Source organism: Lampetra fluviatilis, chromosome 2, assembly GCF_964198595.1.
Source record: "Lampetra fluviatilis chromosome 2, kcLamFluv1.1, whole genome shotgun sequence".
NCBI lineage: Eukaryota > Metazoa > Chordata > Hyperoartia > Petromyzontiformes > Petromyzontidae > Lampetra > Lampetra fluviatilis.
In genome coordinates, this window is record NC_136276.1 from 22,992,704 (window position 1) to 23,012,877 (window position 20,174).

The following is a 20,174-nucleotide window of genomic DNA, read 5'->3' on the forward strand; positions in this document are numbered from 1 at the left end:
GATTACTAATCTAGTATATAATTACAATAACTCCGCCCTCAAATCTTTGCACCTGATGAGTTAATGAGTTAATGATGACGTCACCCTGCTGCTGCTCTATATAAGAACGGGAGACACAGCAGAGCCTCACCATTCTGGCGAATTGCCCGATGATGCTGGATGCAATTACCAGCGAAACGTCGTACTCAAATTGTAAATGTTGTGGTTTTGCGCTTCAACACACCGGTGGGCTAAAGCAGTGAACTAATTTGTCTTTTGTCAACGTGACACTTTTTTACTGATTGGCCGTGTCGGGTGGTGGAGGGTTACGACACATTTATAAATAACGCGATCTAAACCCAAAAACGTTGATTATGAATAATATTGGTCGCGAAAGCTTACGTGTTAAACTACATGGTGCTGCACTCTCATCGTAAATGGAGAAAAGTCATTGAATAAAATGTTGCGTCAAAGCACCACCGTTCGCTTACTCGTCTAACTGCGGCGCGCTGGTGCAGGCGCGCTGGTGCAGGTGCAAGCACTTACGTCAGGCAGCAGAGTGCGGTGCAGTGGGAAGTTGACGGCCGTCTCGTACATGCGCCCTGCATCCAGTAAGCCCAGGATGCGGTCTGGGCTCGGCAGCTGCCACAGCGAGCGGCCGAGAGTGCGCCGCGTCGCGTGCAGGCTCACAGCCTCCGGGCCCCACATCAGCAGCCTTCGCACACGCACACACAAAGGTCCCCAGGAGTAGCACCTATGAAGGCCAGCACAGTACACGAGGGGGTGGGTGGCCAGCACCACACCCAGCTGCTTTGTATTCCCAGTGGCGATATTTACGCACTGCACCAGGTACTCATTTCAGGCTGAGTCGACCTAGGGGAGGCCCATGACCAGTTCAAACAATCGTCACTGGTATTGGCCGTGAGTAGGATTCGAACTCGGGTCGCCAGGTTTGTAGCGTAATGCACAAACCGCTGCAACACCAGCCACACACACAGCCACACACACAGTGAGGTATACAGAGAGATTATAGACATAGGTACAACAAATACAGACACATAACAGCCGCCCTTCACAACTAAGTGGTGATGACGTAAACAAGGCGCTTATGCCATGCTACGTGCACTTTAAGGCCACGTGAAGTGTAAAAAGTTCCCTAGCAGGAGGTCATGGGACAGACCCAGGTGCCATGGGTTAACTGACTCAGATGACTGGCAGATGCACCACCTGTGGCACCCTACTTTGCCAACTGGCTGTGTTTGAACTGCCTGGCACTCCGCTAAGTGGTGATGACATCACCCTCGAGCTACAGTGCTTGACGATTGAACGGGGCAGTTATTTTCATGTCCAAAGTCACTCTCACAAGTGTGACTATCCTCATCCCAAAAGGTGTTTTTATTAATTTATTATTACTACTACACCTGCTCGCTCAGAAAAGCCTCACAGAGTCTCTAGAATATGAATATATAGTCTCTAGACACTTTTCAGCAGGGTTCTGCAAAGTTTTTGCAGTACGAGGTGTTGTTGCTGCTGTGTAATTTTAAGGAAATATTCAGCATCTTGATGCATGGCCAATACCAGTTACATTTTATGGGGGGTGTTTTTTCAGCTATGGGAAGAAATCGGAGAACTCGGAGGAAACCCATGCCAAACAGGGGGAGAGAGCACACAAACTCTACACAGAAAGGCATACGAGAGTCAGGAATCGAACCCAGGGACTTCTTGCTGTGAGACACAACAAGTGTTACCACTGCCCCACCAGCCCTGCCTCCTAGGATCACAATTCAATTCGAAAACAGTGTTTTTTTACAATCTCGCTTCCAGTCTCACCTGAACATAACAGCACATTTGCGAATGTATTACATAATCGGATGCTGCCGTGGGGTCAAGGTGAGCCCGCTGGACTCACAATCCAGAGGTCATCATTTCAACCTTTGGGCGAGGCAGTTGAGACAATGGCAAAACACGTCTCTTAAATTCCTACCCCCCCCCCCTCTTGTGCCCACCCTGCGGTGTCGAGGGGTTCAAAGTGAGTCGCTTGGCATGTTGCGTGCGGTGCGGTAAAGTGTTGGGTGTGTGGCGGCAATCACCTGAAATCCAGCAGACTCAGGTTGTTATTTTCGTAGATTCGCATGAGCAGCAGCAAACACTGGTCTGAAAAAAACAAGGCAATACAAGTGTTATGTAGGCATAATCGTTACTGCATTACGCGTTTAGTACAGCAAACCCTTGCCCATCACGTATCTGTGTACAGTACTGTACACTATAGGAATAAAAATCGTGGGTGGCTGAACCTCACTGCCTCCTCACTGGAGTCGGAGAACACCATGTGACCTGAGACCCACGATGGGCCGCTTGAGAGACAACATGGAGAGAAGACGGCACCGTGTATTCTTCCGTGGCAGCATCATAGCAAGCAGTGCAGTTATTTTATGTTATACCTACGTGACTTTACCGAAAGAACCAAAGAGTACAGTTATAACGCGTAAATGAATTTTGCGGTCAACTGCGAATGGGTGAGCCATAGGGGCCCGACTGGTGAATTGTACCTCAATTATATCTATGGAACCTTTTTGCGAGTATTAAATATGATAAAGCTGCTCAAACTCGAGATATTCATGCTTTGATACTGGCATTGCCTTTGTAATGTTCGCCTTGTGGCATTCTCTGGTCTAACACAGGTGAGACAAGGCCATAAAGAAGGCGCTGTCTGGTGTAGGCAAATCAGTTATTTTGTTATTTTCTTTGAACCTATCTACGTGACTTTACCGAAAGACCCAAAGAATATGATTAGGCCAATCAGTTTCAAAGAAAATGCATATATCATCAGAGAATTTCGATTTACAGCTTTCGTGACTGCAGGGATTCATCAGAGAATGTTTGTTTGCATGTTTTGCCACACAAAAGGTATCTATTTGGCATTTGACCACCTTAATACCTCCTGTTTTATTGCCAGAAAGGGTTAAACCTATTCTCATCTGTAGCTCAATTAATTTGGTGACAAACCGCAAAACTGCAATAGCTAAACCCGCGAGAGGGAAAGGTTTGCTGTACTGTGGCACTCCATTGGGCCGAAGCACGCAAATCCTCTTGAGTACGGATGGATATCAGTGGGACAGGATTACGCGAAGCATTTTTTTTTCTTTTCTCAATTTGATTGGAACTCTCGAGTCGGGGCACCATCCTTGGCCAAGTTCTCCAAGTGCCATTACAATCCACGGAAATTTGAAACTACGCAGGTGAGTCTGTGTGTTAAAGGGTTTACATCAACTCCACATCGATGCCGCTAAATAGCGCACAGCGATGTAGCTGTGACAGACGCGGAGGCAAAGGGCATTGCTGGGATTAGTATTGTCAACGCAACAGAATCAGAATATGTATTTATACTGGAGGAATCTGATGAGCTATAAAGTTATTTTCACAGATGTCCAGTAAGGGCGGGTCAGAACGTTACAACAAACAATACAAAAACACGATAGCAGTGCAGAGTATAGGAAAGGTAAATATTTTTATTTTACCAGGTTAAATCCACTGAGCTAATAGCTTAATTTTCAGAAGCAACCTGGTCACAAATGATATTTCAACAAAGTGGCTTAACAGGTTTAAATCTCTATAGCACGGGTCAGGGGCTCCTGAGTAACCGCTACCACCGGAGTCAAGATGTGCGAAGGGGACTCCGTGCGATGATGAACCATCGTAAAATGCGTTCGTTATCATTATTTTTAGCTCGCCAGTGAGTGAGCAGAAGCAATGGCCAGTTCAGCGCTTGCTAGCGTGACCATGTCGTTCGTTTGGCCTTTGTCGGGTAGCGGAGGGCTCTTACTTGCAAAAGTTAGACTAAATCGTTAGGCGGCCTCGCCCAAGTCAATTCTGAGTTACTGTATTGGCTGCGAAAACCTACACTACGTTTCGAGTGAAATAACGGAGCCTCTACCTGTCTCGCTGAGAGTCGCAGTGTAGGCTCCAAGCAGCAGGGCGAAGTGATGGATGTCACAGATGTTTGGACACTTCTGGACCAAAGTAAATAGCAACTTGACCAGTGCACCTGTGAAGCAACGATGATGACCGACGTTTATTATTATCACAATACTTTAGCGCAGTTGGTACAGTTGGTATTTGTGCCGTTCTTAATTGCGATATGGACATCACCGCCACTAAGTGGTGAATAGCGATATCTGCTGTTGTTGTTGATGTGGGTGGGTGAAAGGGAAGAGGGAAGCAGGGAGGCAGGGAGGCAGCGAGGCAGAGAGGCATGGAGGGAGGAGGCATGGAGGGAGGAGGCATGGAGGAGGCAGGGAGGGAGGCTGGGAGGGAGGCAGGGAGGAAGGGAGGGATGCAGGGAGGGCCCCATGCTACCTCTGGCCGGCTGCTCCCCGCTCAGCAGGCTGGGCAGGAAGAGCGAGTGGCCCGTCACCATGGTGTGCAGCACGCCGGGAGCGAGCACCGTGGAGCAAGATTCTATCACCTTGGTAACAGTTGCCAGGGTTACAGGATCATCATAGCGATGCCTGCACACACACGCACAAAAAAGATCCCCCTATAGCAAGTGTTTTTAGCGATTACCTATGAAGACTGGCACAGCACATGAGAGGGTGGGTGGCCAGCACAACACCTGGCAGTCTTTGTTTCCCCAGTGCTGATGTTAATGCACCGCACCAGGTACTCATTTGAGGTCATGTTGAACTAGGAAAGGCCCAGGACCAGTTCAGATAATCATCACTGGTGTTAGCCGTGAACAGGAATCAAACTCGGGCTGCCGGGTTCATAGTGAAGCACACTAACCACTGTACTACCACTCCTCACACACACATGTGCAGTACACACACACGGCGCAGCACATACAACACAAAGATCCTCGTTGAACCTTTGATGACCATAGAGTCAAGCTTTGTTCATGAAAGCCAATTACGGCTAATATGGCAAATGGGAGGGTAAAGTGGCTAGCACCGCACCTGGTCACCCTCATCTTCTGAGTACTGGGGCTAACACGCTGCGTCGGGAACCCATTTTGTCCTCAGCCAACCCAGGAGAGGCCCAAGCCTGATTCAGACACCACGTCTCACTCATGGCTGGGAATAACAATAATAAATTAGGCATTAAGAACAGCATTCACTCTGTCTTACTTCAGGGATGTCTTCATAAATATGTTCCACAGCTTTGCTGGAAGTTCCACGTCTGAGGCCTAGGGTAGGAAAACGCTTGAATGTGAGGAGGGTAGTGGGTAGCGTGTGGGAAGCAGGTATCGCGGGTACTGTGGGCGCGGGTGCCAAAAATGATCTCACAACGTCCATAAAGGCTACACATAGTAGTAGGCTCTTGTGACCAATATTATTTATTCAAACATTTTTTTGGGTTAACTGAAATAAACACAAAAACACAAGCCAAACGTGCTCTGCACACAACACAAAACCACACCAGCGTTCACACTACTGCTTCTGCACACAACACAAACACCGTTAATTGCACGTCTATTGATGTCACTATTGATTAACTGTGACAAACCCAACCAGTAACATGTGTAGTGAGTCCAACTGAGTCGCAGACGTTGTCTTGGGAACAACACTATTTATTTCACCAACTCAACATAACATAACACAACCTACACTTGGGTGTTGAATGCCCATCTATCCACGCTACGGCAGAACTAGTCACGGTTCGCTAGGGCTGGTACTATGCCCAGTAAGTGGGCTACACATAATGCCAACACATTATCTGCCGTGGCTTCGTAAGCCCGGCACCACACAGTGACATTCAGTCACTACACATGTACTGCATAATTTCATAAGAACACAATCAAGTACAGTTTATATGAATATAACCCCCCTGGGATCTTTACACTTGGTAAGGTGCACAGTGAGAACATCACCTTCCTCTATTTAAGACCAGAAAGAGGAAGAATTCTTCACATGTTTGGAAATCGCCTGCCGATGCTGTTGTTATAGTCACCGGTGAAACATCGTTAACTCTAAACGAAACTAAAAACGAAACTATATTATTTTACTAGGTCAAGCGCACTGAGCTATATAGCTCTTTGTCAGAAGCGATCTGGCTACAAATGATATCCCAACGAAGTGGTTTATCACGTGAAAATTTATAGCAGTCAAATACTATAAACGCATTTTTCTAAATTTGGAGGGTAAAACCTGGGGGACCCGGAAAAAAAATCCACACGACCTTGGGGAGAGAGAGACACACAAACTCCAAATATACAGGCATCAGGGTTGTGATAGAACCCACAACCTCCTGTATACCAGGCGAGGTAGTTAACATCTCGATACATTAAAGAAAAAACGCATTAAAGAGAAAACATGCTATGTGAAAACCGCACGTAAAATGGGGATTCACTGTCCAGTACCCACCAGGAGTTTCTGAAGGCGGTTGAGAACGTGCGTTTCAAAACATTTGTCGCGCTCTTGTTTGCCGCTGAACGTGGTGATTAAACAGCGGACACAGGCCTCGGCCACGCGATCTTCGACACCGCGGAAAGGGCCGGGCAGCAGGACGTCCACCACCTCCCACCTGCACGCATGCAGCCACGCAGGGAGGAACGCACGCGTCCATCGCACGGAACGTGGTGCTTCAAGCTCGCCGCAACGTGGGCACATTTCACCTGCCAGACAATAACACGATGAAAACAAGAATAGGCTTCTTTACCTTTTCTGGAAATAATACACGAGGTATTAAGATGTTCAAACACCAAATATCCACCTATCGCAAGGCATCGAGTCTGCATTAACCACGCACAATTATTCTGGTAAACATGTAAACACACATGCTTTGATAATGTAACAACATATTTAATTCTAACATTTATCAGTGAATGCAGAGAAGCTACAGATACATAATAATGATCATAAAAGTTGTCCTGTACTCGGAAAATCCCCATCGAAATTCAAGCCTCTATTGAGGGAGGTTGCGATTTGGGGCATTTGTTCCAATTCCTCACACGCTGGAGGAGACTCGCACACCCACAGAACACCCACAGGTACGTGGGGACATCACTCGAAATCCTAACAATGCCTCCTCCTGTTCACACCGTAGCCCAGAAGCTGGGGAGTGTCACGTAGGGCCTGAAGTCACAGGCCTGTAGGCGAGTGGTTTCGAAGATGATCCTGTTGATTGCCTTGGGATAAGACCATCTCCGTTCTCTGAAGCCACTAGGATGTAAGTTAGTAGTAGATGGAAGGATACAAAACTTGAGGTTCATCACCAGATCTGGAAACATCACCAATGTATTTATATGGATGCATTCTATCAGGCCAGATGAATATTTTATTCAAAACTCATTAATAAAGGAGTTGGTAACTCTAGAACTCTCTTCTCTACCCTTGAGCAAATGCTGAAACCATCAACTGGTGTTAACCACAATGTTTGCAGTGCTCAATATAATGTTTTTTCTGGAGTCCTTTGATTTAATTGAGAGTAATATTGTTTGCCCTGTTATCACTGAGCTTCAGCTGACCTCATCGTGTGTTCACAGGCTCGTTTGAAGTACGTTTACCCCACCAATCCCTTCTTCTTTTGTTGTCTCGATATTCCATATTATGTGTCCATTAGTTTTGTTCCTTAGTAGACACCTCTCTTATCACTGGAGTAATGCCAGTGTCACTTGAACTGGCTTCTATTTCACCATTATCAAAGCCAGGTCGTGACTCCAATGATATGTTAAACTACAGGTCGATTTTACACCTCCCATTTCTGTAAAAAAATCTTAAAATGTGTGGTAGCTCAGCAATTACAGGATCATCTTACAAACCACTACATATGTGAGCCATTTCAGTCTTCGTTCAGGCCACTGCACAGTACTGAGACAGCACTTGTTAAGTCAGTGATATTTTCATGACCACTAATTCGGGCTTATTTTCCATCCTGGTGCTGTTGGATCGTAGTGCAGTGCTCAATACTGTTGAGCATCATGTTATGCTCAAGCGCTGCGAGACCCTGGTTGGCATCAGTGGTGCAACTCTTGACTGGCTTAGCTCTTATCTGCCTCATCAGAAACAGTTTGTTACGTTGGGAATCCATACATCTGAAACTCGCCCAGTTGTCACTGGTGTCCCCCAGGGGTCGATTTTAGGGCCTTTGTTATTTTCCATCTATATGTTGCCACTGGGAAGCATTTTCCATCGTCATGGTTTCAATTATATTTTTTATACTAACGACATCCAAATATGTCTGCAGACTAAGCCTGGTAATGATGGGCAGGGTGTGGATGAATCAACATTTCCTGAAGCTTAACCGTGATAAGGCTAAGGTCATGGAGCTGGGTTCTCCTAACCTGCTTCATCAAGTAAATTGTTTCATTATGATGACTGATGATCATCTAAGGTACGGTACCTCGGAGTAATTTTTGATTCCGCCTTGAATTTTGAGTGTCATGCAAGGAATCTAACGTCTCCTTTCACCTGCAAAATATTTTACGCATTCGATCAATTCTCTAAATGCCAGATGCTGAGAGACTGCTACGTGTTTTTATTTAATCAAGACTTGATTACTGTAATGTCCTACTCTTTGGCTCTTTCGGTAAAGTCACATAGGTAGAAAAATAATAGATCACGACGTTTCAATCGCAACACAAGCAATCGTTATCAGGTGGGACAACCACAGCAAGAAAAGACTGCTGAAGTAGCCTCCTTCAGCAGTTTATTTGTATTTTTCTACCAATGTGACTTTACTGAAAGAACCAAAGAGTATGAATTCCTGCAGTCACGAAAGCTTCAAATCAAGATTGTAATGCCCTGTTTAGTGGTGCAACACGGAATGTTTTAAATCAGTTGCAGCTTGTCCAAAATTCTGCTGCCCGGGTTTTGTGTGGCGTGAGGAAATATGAGCGCACATCACGCATATTCTTCGGTCCCTGCATTGGCTTCCAGTAAAATACAGGATCGAATTTAAAGTTCTTGTATTGGCCTTCAAGGCCCTGAAAGGGTTAGATTCATGAAATCTCGGAGATATGCTGAAACTGCATGCCCCTGTTCGGCAACTTCAATCCTCCAAATCTGGGCACCTGAGTTGACCAAGGATAAATCTGTGTTCAATGGGTGATCGAGCTTTCAGTAGTCAGATGCTTCGTTTGTGGAATGTCTTGCCTCAGTCTGTGAAGTTTTTAAGTCTCGTCTTAAAACACAGTTATTTTCTATTTTGTATCTGTCTATGTAGGGTTGTTTTCCCTGTTAGTTTTATTGTTAAGGGTTTTTACTGCCATTATGTTGTCAAGCATTGAGAGGCCTTGTGTGAATGGCGCTATATAAGTTTTACTACCACCACGCCTGGCGCTACCCAGAGAGCACCCTGACACTTATTATTGTGCTTTTAAACTAAAAATATTTTATTTTACCGGGTAAGGTCCACTGAGCTATATAGCTCTTTTTCAGAAGCGACATGGCCATTACAAATGATAGTTCAATGAAGTGGATTATAAGTGGAAATTTATATCAGCAGCCAAATACTCTAAACGCATGTTGATTATAAATGTGGAGGAAAAAACCGGAGGACCTGGATAAAAATCCACGCGACCACGGGGAGAGAGACATGCAAACTCCAAATATACAGGTGTCAGGGTCGGGGGATCGAACCCACGACCTCCTGTATACCAGGCAAGGTAGTTTACATTTCACCACTGTGGCACCCCCAATTTATTGCATTAACTCTGGAAAACCCCACCGAGTCTCAAAATCTTTATTTAGCTCAAGGCCCACTTAGTTCCTCTTAATTTCTTCCCGTATCCTCACAAGTGCTCCATTCGTTATTTCGATTATAATTATTTTGATAAAATTACGTTTGATAAAACATTGTTTAGTTTAAAAAAATAAGTATTTCTGCGTTGCTGCTCCATTTTCCGGAATACTCTAACCTCCAGCTTGGTTCCCTCCCTTTCACTCCCCCACTTTATTTCACTACTAGGCCAAAACACGGAGCTTACTTGCACCTGCACCTAGAATGTTTTCTGGCGCCTCTTGCTCCCACATGTTCGCGCTGTGTTTTTCGATTCACGCGTGTTTGTGTCACTGTTCGACTAAAACATAGAGCACCTGTTCCTAACTTTTTTCTGAGTCACGTGTGTTTTGTTCATGACCGTTATTCATTTGTTTGCTGTGCAATATTCCTCAAGGACCCTTCTGTACTCGTTCTCTGCGAAGTCAATGTTTGTATCTCCTGTTTTGTTGCTGCTGCTGTAGCACACAGCAGCACAGAGCTCCCGTGTAAAATAGCTGGGCAACTGGTGAAACAGAACCATCATCCATGTAACAAATCAAATAAACTACATTTCTGGGGGGTCCTGCCAAGTTATCGCAGAAAGAGGTGATGTGCTGCTGCTGTGTGCAAATGTAATTGAGTTGTTTGCAGGCAATTTTGCAGTATTGGGATGTTTGGCCGAAACCGGTTACAATGTATGGTGGGGTTTTTGTTTTCGCTTTGGGAGAAAACCAGAGAAAACTCATACAGAAAGGCACTTAAGTCGGGAATCGAACCCAGGTCCTACTTCCTGTGAGGCACAGGTGTCACCACTGTACCAAAACCCTGCTGTCTAAACCCCGAAGCACGCCGTTCATTAATTAAAGTTTGTTGAGCCGGTTGGCCAGGATTGGTCACAAATCTAGCCCACTTGTCCTTCCCCCCACCCCTGATTAGTACGGTTGGCTACGTATGGTGCAAAATAAGTTAAACGTTACAACTATTATTATAACTACATTTTTTTTACAAGGTAAGGCCACTGAGTTATGTAGTTATTTTTCAGAAGCAACCTGGCCACAAATGAATGCTCAATGAAGTGGCTCATCATGTGGAAATTAATAGCAGCCAAATACTCTAAATGTATGTGGATTCTGAATGTGGAGGGAAAAATTGAAAAACCTGAAGAAAAATCCACACGATCACGGGGAGAACATGCAAGACTCCAAATATACAAGCGTCAGGGTCAGGACTGGACCTACGACCTGCTGTATACCAGGCGAGGAGGTAGTTAACATCTCGCCACCGTGTTGCCTACAAACATACACCCAGGCAAATAAATGGAGAGCAGCACGGCTGAAGTGTTAAGAACCTAACTTTAACAATAACATATGTAATAATAATTAAGAGACAAAAATGAATCCAAGTACCGGGTGAAGCTGGGTAGTACAGCTAGTACTGTTATAAAAAATGAAAATGTAAAAAATGTAAACTTGTGGGCGCTGCGCGGGCATTTACCAGTCCACGTGCTCGCCGCCCTGCAGCCGTGCCAGGAGCGCAGAGAGGAACGACTCCCAGCCTCCTGCGCACGACGCCACGATGGCACGCCGGGCCGCACCGCCACAATCACGCTCCGGCAGCAGCAGCAGGCGTGCCAGCAGCGCCGGTGAGCCAGGCGCGTCGTCGTCGCTGTCGCCCCCCCATAGCACCGGCCACGCCAGCGGCAGCAGCGCCCTCAGCGCCGCCTCGCCCACGTGCGCTGGACACACGACACGGCCACCGCATTTGTTGGCATGGTCCGTCATCATCGTGCGTTCATCAAGCCACTTTCCTTGCAGATACTTTACATATCTGTGTGTGTTACGTTGTGTATACGGGCAGTCCTCGACTTATTGGTTATGTTCCTGAGAGCCATTCGTAAGTCAGTTTGTTCTTATCTCAGAACTCACTATTTAGTTGTATATACGGTCAGCGTCATACAATGTGTTATGGTTCAACCAAAACGGGAAGCATTCTTTAAACACATAAATACGATTAAACGTTGTAAATTTACACGAAATATTGTAATAAAATGTGGATGTTCTTAAGTCTGACGTTCATATCTCGGGGACTGGCTGTACACAGCCAACCCTTGTCCATCGCGTGAGTTACGGTCTCGAAAATAGCCGCAATGGGCAAATCCGTGATCCGCAAACTCGAAGGGAAATGGGTAACATAGGGTTTGGTTTACGGTCCATAATACGACACCCACTCCTTTTGTTTTATGTTCCCTATGTCAACCCTAACATTAAAGAGGAAGTGTTTTGAATGTAATTTTCTAGTGTTAAATATAACTTGTACGGTAAATGTATAGAATTAGTGTACAATACTGCACAAGTATCGATGTAAAGCACTGTACACTTCAGGAATAAATATCGTGCGGATGAACCTCACAGTCTCCTCACTGGAGGCTGGGAACACCGCGTGGCCTGGGACCTACAATGGGCCGCTTGGGAGACAGGAAGGAGACAAGATGGCGCCGCGTGTTCTTCCGCGGCAGCATCATCGCGAGCAGTGTAGTTACGACGCGTACAGGAATCTCGTGGTCAACTGAGAATGGAGGCCAGAAGTGTAACTTGCACGAGTGACCTGGGGTATTAGTCTGCCAAGAGGCAGCGGATATTGATACTGCTGTATGTAATCTCAATTGAGTAATTAGCAGGGTAATTTTAGAATTTAGAAAATTTGGACTGTGACACCGGCACACAAATAGCCTACTTTTGCGATTTATGTCATGGGATCTTTAACGTCCATTGTGAGGCAGACGGCGCATCGTGTTACTACAGTTACTAGACCCGCAAAATTAATCAGGGCGGCCACTAAATTCCAACCGTGAACCTCTCCAATGAACAGCAATCATGCTACTGCTCGGCCATGTCAACCGCCTTATCAATTAGCCAAGCTCTGTGGTCCTCCATATATATACATGTATAAATGCATTCCGCCAATTAATACATCGTCAATCCATTGCTTGGTCAAGGACTCCCTACAGCTGACACGGAACAAGGAGGCCCCCACCATACTTCACCGCACTCGTCGGCGAAAGGAGCCGCCACGTCACACACGTGCACCAATGGAACAACAATAAATTCCATTCGCCACTAAGTAGCGTGACGTCACCACGGCGCTTGTGCCGGGCTATTTGCACTTTAAGGCCATGTGAAGTGTCGAATGCCCGTTGGCAGGAGGTCATGGGACAGACCTAGGTGCTGTGGGTTGACTGAGATTCCTGGCCGATGCACCACCTGTGCCTCCTACTGGCATAGTGCACACATGCGCGAGTGCAGACGAAGCGCGGGGAGCGAATCCGGTGGAAGGTGCCATTTATCGTCTCACCGGGGCGGCAGGGGTCTGCGAGCTCCACGTGGGTCAGGTATGCCTCCAGCAGCTCCCAGAGGTTCGCGCGGTGCTGGCGCAGAGCCTCGACGCCGCCGCCCCGCAGCGCCCACAGCTCAAAAGCCGCTCGGTGAGAGCGCGAGCACGCCACTAGTCCCGCTGCCAGGTGGACCGCTTCGGTCTGACGCACGCGAACAAGCAGACGGCATGCACGGAACACTCAGCTCAGCAGCGGCTTCCGGCGGGCGACGCGAGACACAAGCGACGCAAGTTACGCGAGTGATACGAGCGACTGACACAAGGGCTTCCCTTGTGTCAGTCGTGGCGATGCTGGTGGTGGTGCTGGTGGTACTCGTACTCAGGAAACTGTTTAAGAATTTTTGTTTTACCTGCGGAGTTGTTAAGAGTCCAGAAAATAGCAGTACACCAAGTGGATTCCTGATGTATTTTGTTCGTTGAGAACCATCTCCTCTCGTACGTGAGATTTCTCTGGGTACGCGGTTTATTGCCACTTGCAAACACAACACTTCGAGAGGGGCATTGAGTCTACTCTTCCAGTGTGGTAACAATTTACATCACAACAGCGGCCTTCATTTCTACTTATTTTGCATTATTTTTTCACGCGGTTATCAGCAACTCGTTAGAGAACTTCGGAAAGTTCTAGCCTTGAGCGCGGCCTTCAAATAACGCATTTTTGCTATAACAAGGTTTTTCCAAATAGGGAAAATTTTTTTCACTACGTGGAAAGCGAACAGTCAAGACGCAGAACCAACACCGTCATAATTCGGTTTCTGAGCGGTTGATGATGAGCTACTTTTTTTAGCTGTGCGGCTGAACGATAGAGTGATAGAGTACGCAGTATGATCCAGTAACGCGGCAAGTGTACCCTCAGTATTTTTTCAGTGTGTACATTGTATCTCGGCAAACTTTATCGGTACATAATTTATGATTAAATGTTTTCGCTTCACGCGTTTTCGATTAACGCGGCACTTTTCAGGAACACATCTACGAGTTGTGCATTTAACGAGTACCCGCGTGACAACACCAATAAAACAACAGCAGCAACGTACTGGCTGTGCCAGCAGGGAGCCCGGCGTGAGAAGGCCACCCATGGTGTGGGTGGGGACCGAGGCGACCGCCACGGCGACGCTGCCGCCGCCGCGGCTCAGCAGGGAGGATGCGAGGGGCGCCAGCAGCTCGCTGCGCCTTGACCTCACAGCCAGCGCCAGCACGAGGCGCACGTGTGCCGCGTGCAGCACGGAGAGGTCCTCGGTCCCGAGGCGCTCCAGCAGCGCCGCCAGGGTCTCCCCGAACACAGTGAGCCCCACTGCGGCGGAATCCGTGCCGTCGCTTTTCAGAGACCGCCGCCGCCGCTGTTTCCCCTTCTTCCCTGTCGCTCCTCGGACTTCAGCGGCATCGCGCCCTCCGTCCGGCGTTCGTTCAGCGCGATCTCCCACGGCGTCGGCGTCATTGTTGTCATCCCCGCCGATCCACAGCGAGCGCGCGGGCAACCGCAGCAGCAGCTCGACGAGATTGTTGACGTCGCTCGTGGGCAGAAGGTGGCGCAAGCCACGGAAGTTCGCGAGGACGGCGGCCGCCGCCACAGAGGAGGAGGCTGCGCTCGAAGAGACGACGGCGGCGGCCCCGGCCACAAGGCGCCGCAGGAAGGGGCCACACAGCTCGCCGTGCTTGCCCACGGCTGGGGCATCGAGCAGCGTGCACATGAGGGAGACCACCGCGTTGGTGAGACACTCCGCAGGGCACGCAGAGCCAGTGCCAAGGGCGAGGCTGCCGCTGCCAACGGCGAAGAGATTGTGCAGCGTGGGGTGCTTGAGAACAGTGGCCACAACGTCGCGCAAAATCTGGAAAAGGATTTCCAAAAGCAAAAACGCTGTGAACGTAAATCCACGCTTAATGAGCGACGTTCTCGCTACATATTTTACTTCAATGCAGTTTTTCTGTTACGGAACGTTTTTCGCTAAATGTACACTACGCCCACTATAATGCTAGTCTGGCGCGCGATGGACTACTCGCTATAACGCGAGTCCAGCATGTGACAGACTTATTCACTATAACATGAGTCAAGTGTGTCACAGACTTCTTGCAATAATGCGTACGTAGCGCATGAGGGACTGCTTTTCTGAGCAGCATTGTTCGGTGATGCTGGCAGCTGGTGTTATAGTACTGTAGTACTGGCACTGTAGTACTTCAGTACTTGCACAGTAGTATTGTAGTACCGGCACTGTAGTACTGATACTGAAGTATTAGTATTGTAGTGCAGTCTGTATTCTGGTATCTTTGTGTGTGTAGCATCATCTCCCTTATCTATTTCACTCTCCATATCTCTCTTACACACTTTATATTTAAATAAATGACTGCCACACATATTTATAAACATAGAAATACTAGATAAACACAACACATTTATATTTTTTGTAAAGCTCCTTGGAATAAGGCGCTATATAAAACTATATAAGATAAAACAAATTCCATCAACTGCAGATTCTTCTTCATATAACAAACATGTTATGAAATAACAAGCAACTTCGTGACCTTAAAAAAACAAACCACCTCAGAATTGTCCAAATCTTTCTGTAGATTCAGTTTGGAGAAGACGTCCTCCACCAGCAGGTCCTGTTCACTCTTCTGTTCACTCTTCTGTTCAGAGGTCCTCTCAGCCTTGGAGGTCGAGGACTGCGGTGGGACCTCGTCCTCTCCCTGTGTCTCCCGCTCGCTGCGCTCCTCCACTCTCTCAGCTTCACCCTGTTCCAGGACCTCGGCCCGAGAAATAATGCCCAGTAGCAACTGCCCGTACGCAGCGATAACCTGTGGCCCTGTGTCCTGGTCATACTGACAGCAGAGGGGGCAAGGCAAACATGTAACAAACACAACCATATTAAACAAATCCCGGCAGTGTGAGAGCATATAGGTGCAGTATTAAGGCAGGTGACAGTGTGTGTACGGGTACAGCAAGTAAGAGTGCGTGTACGGTATGGCAGGTGAGAGTGTACAGGTACAGTAGGTGAGAGTGTACGGTACGGCATGTGAGAGTGTGTATACGGTACAGCAGGTGTGTTTATGGTACAGCAGGTGAGTGTATAGGTACAGCAGGTGACAGTGTGTTTACGGTGCGGCATGTGAGTATGTGTACGGTACGGCAGGTACCTCTAAGAAGCGCTGAGTGACGTGCTGCAGGTACAGCAGCGTGTGTTTGGTGGCTGAAGTGAGACGCGACGCCGGGATGTGGGTGGCGGCACGCAGTAAGGCATCGTGGGAAGAGGGCAGCAGCAAGTGCTCATGCCGTCCCCAGCAGAGGCGCTCCAGCAGCTCGCCATAAGCCTCCTCCTCCGTCGGTGCGTCCGCCTCGCGTGTCTTCACGCCGACAAACTGGGCGGGTGGCGCACGCACAGCCGGGGTTAATGCAGCGTGCACGCACAAAGAAAAAGATCCCCAATATAGCCTTAACAGACCGTTGGGGCAAGTGTTGTCAGCAAGTAGCACATATGAATGTTGGCACGGCACACGAGAGGGTGGGTGGCCAACACCACGCCCGGCCACCTTTGTCTCCCCCAGTGGCGATGTTTACATATCGTACCAGGTACTAATTTGAGGCTGAGTCAACCTAGGTGAGGCCCAGAACCTGTTCAGCTAATCGTCACTGGTGTTGGCCATGAGCGGAAATCGCACTCGGGCTGCCGGGTTCATAGCGCAGCATGCTCCCCACACACCTACACACGGCGACGGGCCCAGCGGTTGCGTGATCGCTGATCGTTGCTGCAGAGCTTCACAGTTGGAATCCAGAAGGCTATCCTGGTTAATACTGCGGTGGTGCGCTATTAACTGTAAATTACTATGTGCCATCCATTCCACAGTGGACATTAAATATCCCGTGACGTCGTTCGGAATGAGTAGGCCATTGTGTGCCAGCGTCGTGGTTCAGGATATGGGACTGACATTTCAAGGAATGTGACAGGTCTACAACTCTTACGAGGAGCAAGAGGCGGAGGCTATGCAAATGGAAGTGGGAGAATGGTGGAAAATTTTGCTAAAATATTTTCCAGTGTGAAGTTGATGGGGTATAACCAGGTGAGCGAGAGTCTTGTTTGCAAAAGTGACCCGGGTCACCAAAATGACAAAAGCAATAACATGACAAATGGGGAAGACGGTGAGCGAGATGTTTTTTGCGCATGCGCAATTGTGAGGCCGTACCAGCTCTTCCCTGGCGCTCGCCGGCACGAAGGGCGTGTAGTAGCGGTGGAATTCTGCCATGGCGGATAGCGCGGCACGCGGCAGGCACCTGTCCCCCTCGCTCCGAGCATCGCTCAGCGGTCGCTGCAGCGCCTGCAGCGCGAGCACCAGCGTGAGGGGCTCCGTCTGAGAATGCAGCACCTCCTTGAGCGTCTTCGCCAGGTACCCGCACACCGCGCCTGCACCTGTGCGTGGTGGTGCCACGACATGGGTGACCGCCAGTTAAACGGGCACAGGGCAACTCAGATATAATTGCAGCTGCTGCTGTTGTGCAAAAGGGCAGGCGTGCATGTGTGTGTGACTGCTTGCTAACAGCACTTAATGCCATATGGGGGGATCTTTGTCTCCGTGTTCCTGTTAATGTGTGTGCGTGGTGCTGGGGAGCGGTAGTGTAGCAGTTAGCGCGCAGCACTACAAACCTGGCGACCCCAGTTCGATTCCCGCTCATGGTCAACACCATTGACAATTGTAATCGTCACTGAACCAATCCTGGGCCTCCACGAGATCGACTCAGCCTCAAATGAGCACCTGGTGCGGTGCGAGACGAAGGTGGCCGGGCGTGGTTGCTGGCCACCCACCCCCTCGTGTGCCGTGCCGGCCTTCATAGGTGCTACTTACCAACAGCACTTGCTCCAACATTCTCAAAAGGCTATATGGGGGATATTTGTCTTTGTGCGACATGCCACTCAGTGGGAATCTGCACAACGTACGTGGAGGCTATCGGCCTCCGCGTATTTTGTGCGGATCCCAGTGGTGAGATGTTAACTACCCCACCCTGACGCCTGCTGTATATTTGGAATTTGCGTATCTCTCCCCGTAGTCGCATGGATTTTTATTTGAGTCCTCTGATTTTTCCCTCTACATTTAGAATCAACATGTGTTTTTGGTTGCTATAAATTTCCACATAAGCCACTTCGTTGAGCTCTCATTTGTGGCCAGGTCACTTCTGAAAAAGAGCTACAACAAAAATTGTTCAATGGAGTTGGCGCAACGTTCCCGATATAGGACCACAGAGCTTGGGGAATGGTTTATGCATTCCCACAGCTCAGAATCTCAGAAAAACTATACGCGCCGTCACAAATGTTAACTTGACGACAAAGCGCAGAACGTGAGCAGGCAGCTGCAAACCTCGCTTCTGCAGAGGCAGCAGCGGCAGTAACAGCTGCAGACTGCAGGGAACGAGGGCGCTGTAAGGGAAGCTGGCGGCGATCGCGTCCTGGGGGAGAGGCTGTTCCACGCCCTCACCGCCCAGCTCTGCGAGAATGCCGGCATCAACGTCGCTGCCTGCGGGAGGACATGTCGCTCATTCGCGTTATTGCGGTGACGATGACGCTCGTTCAGCCCAGGGAAGCCTCAGATCAGAGCTCGCTGATCACCGACGCAGAGCAATCGAGTTTGAAGTCCTTGTAACGAACGAGCGATCGGACAATTGAGAGTTGTGCATGCACCGCAAGCAACTCCACACGAAGCATAGCACAGTAAATTCCCGTTCAATGCGTGGCATTCATGCTGCGCTTTTTCACTTTCACGTGTTTTTTTTACATTTGTGGAGCGTATGACAGATTCTAGATTTGAAGCTTTCGTGACTGCAAGGAATCATATTCTTAGGTTTTTTCGGTAAAGTCACGTAGGTAAAACATCAAAATTAATGAAAATAAAATAAAATAAAAACAAAAATCACGACGTTTCGGAGGCAACACAAGTCTCCGTCGTCAGGTGGGACCGTCACAGCCGAATTAGCTGCATCAAGTGAGGCAATGATTCAAGAAGTAATCCCTTATAAGCAAGTTGAAGGGGGGGAGGAGAGGGGGGGGGAGCTCATCAGAATGTGGTAGCCAATGAATGGAACGTATCGGGAGGGAGGGGGGCGGGGCTCAAAGACAGCACGGAGTGCTAAGTACAACGCATCGGGAGGGGGAGGGAGCGGGGCCAAAACAATGGACGACGGCTTGGACGCGGTTGCTGCTGCACACGTCAACACAATGGGCAGAGAGGGGGGAGGGGAGGTCTGATACACATGATAGACAAAAGAACGAAAATGCCCATGTTTATACCAATGCTGGCTGAACAATGAAGAGAGCACTGCCAAAAAATAACTGGGGATGTTAACACTCGGTCCAAAAAAGTGTAATTAAGTCTTTTTTGCGTGGTTGATAACATCTTTCCAATGATTACTAAGTTTGTACCGATCATCACGGCAGAAGATTCTTCTGCCGTTGCCGATCATTGCTACAACTCGGTGGGCTCTCATGAAATTGTCTTTTCCGAGACCAAGGTTTTCTGCAAACCTCCCGGCTACCATCAAAGGTTTGTACACGAAGCCATACAAATATACAAACACAGACATAATTTCAACCGTGATGATGGGTACAAACTTAGTAATCATTGGAAAGATGTTATCAACCACGCAAAAAAGACTTAATTACACTTTTTTGGACCATCTTATCTGACAGGCACTATTTTACTTTACTTTACCGAGTGTTAACATCCCCAGTTATTTTTTGGCAGTGCTCTCTTCATTGTTCAGCCAGCATTGGTATAAACATGGGCATTTTCGTTCTTTTGTCTATCATGTGTATCAGACCTCCCCTCCCCCCTCTCTGCCCATTGTGTTGGCGTGTGCAGCAGCAACCGCGTCCAAGCCGTCGTCCATTGTTTTGGCCCCGCTCCCTCCCCCTCCCGATGCGTTGTACTTAGCACTCCGTGCTGTCTTTGAGCCCCGCCCCCCTCCCTCCCGATACGTTCCATTCATTGGCTACCACATTCTGATGAGCTCCCCCCCCCTCTCCTCCCCCCCTTCAACTTGCTTATAAGGGATTACTTCTTGAATCATTGCCTCACTTGATGCAGCTAATTCGGCTGTGACGGTCCCACCTGACGACGGAGACTTGTGTTGCCTC

The 20,174-nt window shown here is 48.3% G+C and overlaps 1 protein-coding gene across 1 annotated transcript in view; it reads right to left on the reverse strand.

The window, feature by feature from the left end:
• URB1 (URB1 ribosome biogenesis factor) overlaps window positions 1-20,174 on the reverse strand; it is a 60,344-nt gene that overhangs the window by 16,111 nt on the left and 24,059 nt on the right. Inside the window, exons 19-31 of the mRNA XM_078872386.1 lie at window positions 18,403-18,558; window positions 17,236-17,459; window positions 16,192-16,413; window positions 15,598-15,876; window positions 14,097-14,888; window positions 13,027-13,207; window positions 11,170-11,410; window positions 6,339-6,498; window positions 5,103-5,161; window positions 4,336-4,487; window positions 3,914-4,024; window positions 2,070-2,133; window positions 526-694 (exon numbers count right to left, since the gene is read on the reverse strand). Of these exons, the coding sequence (XP_078728512.1) occupies window positions 526-694; window positions 2,070-2,133; window positions 3,914-4,024; window positions 4,336-4,487; window positions 5,103-5,161; window positions 6,339-6,498; window positions 11,170-11,410; window positions 13,027-13,207; window positions 14,097-14,888; window positions 15,598-15,876; window positions 16,192-16,413; window positions 17,236-17,459; window positions 18,403-18,558 (2,810 nt within the window). The remainder of the gene's footprint in view (window positions 1-525; window positions 695-2,069; window positions 2,134-3,913; window positions 4,025-4,335; window positions 4,488-5,102; window positions 5,162-6,338; window positions 6,499-11,169; window positions 11,411-13,026; window positions 13,208-14,096; window positions 14,889-15,597; window positions 15,877-16,191; window positions 16,414-17,235; window positions 17,460-18,402; window positions 18,559-20,174) is intronic.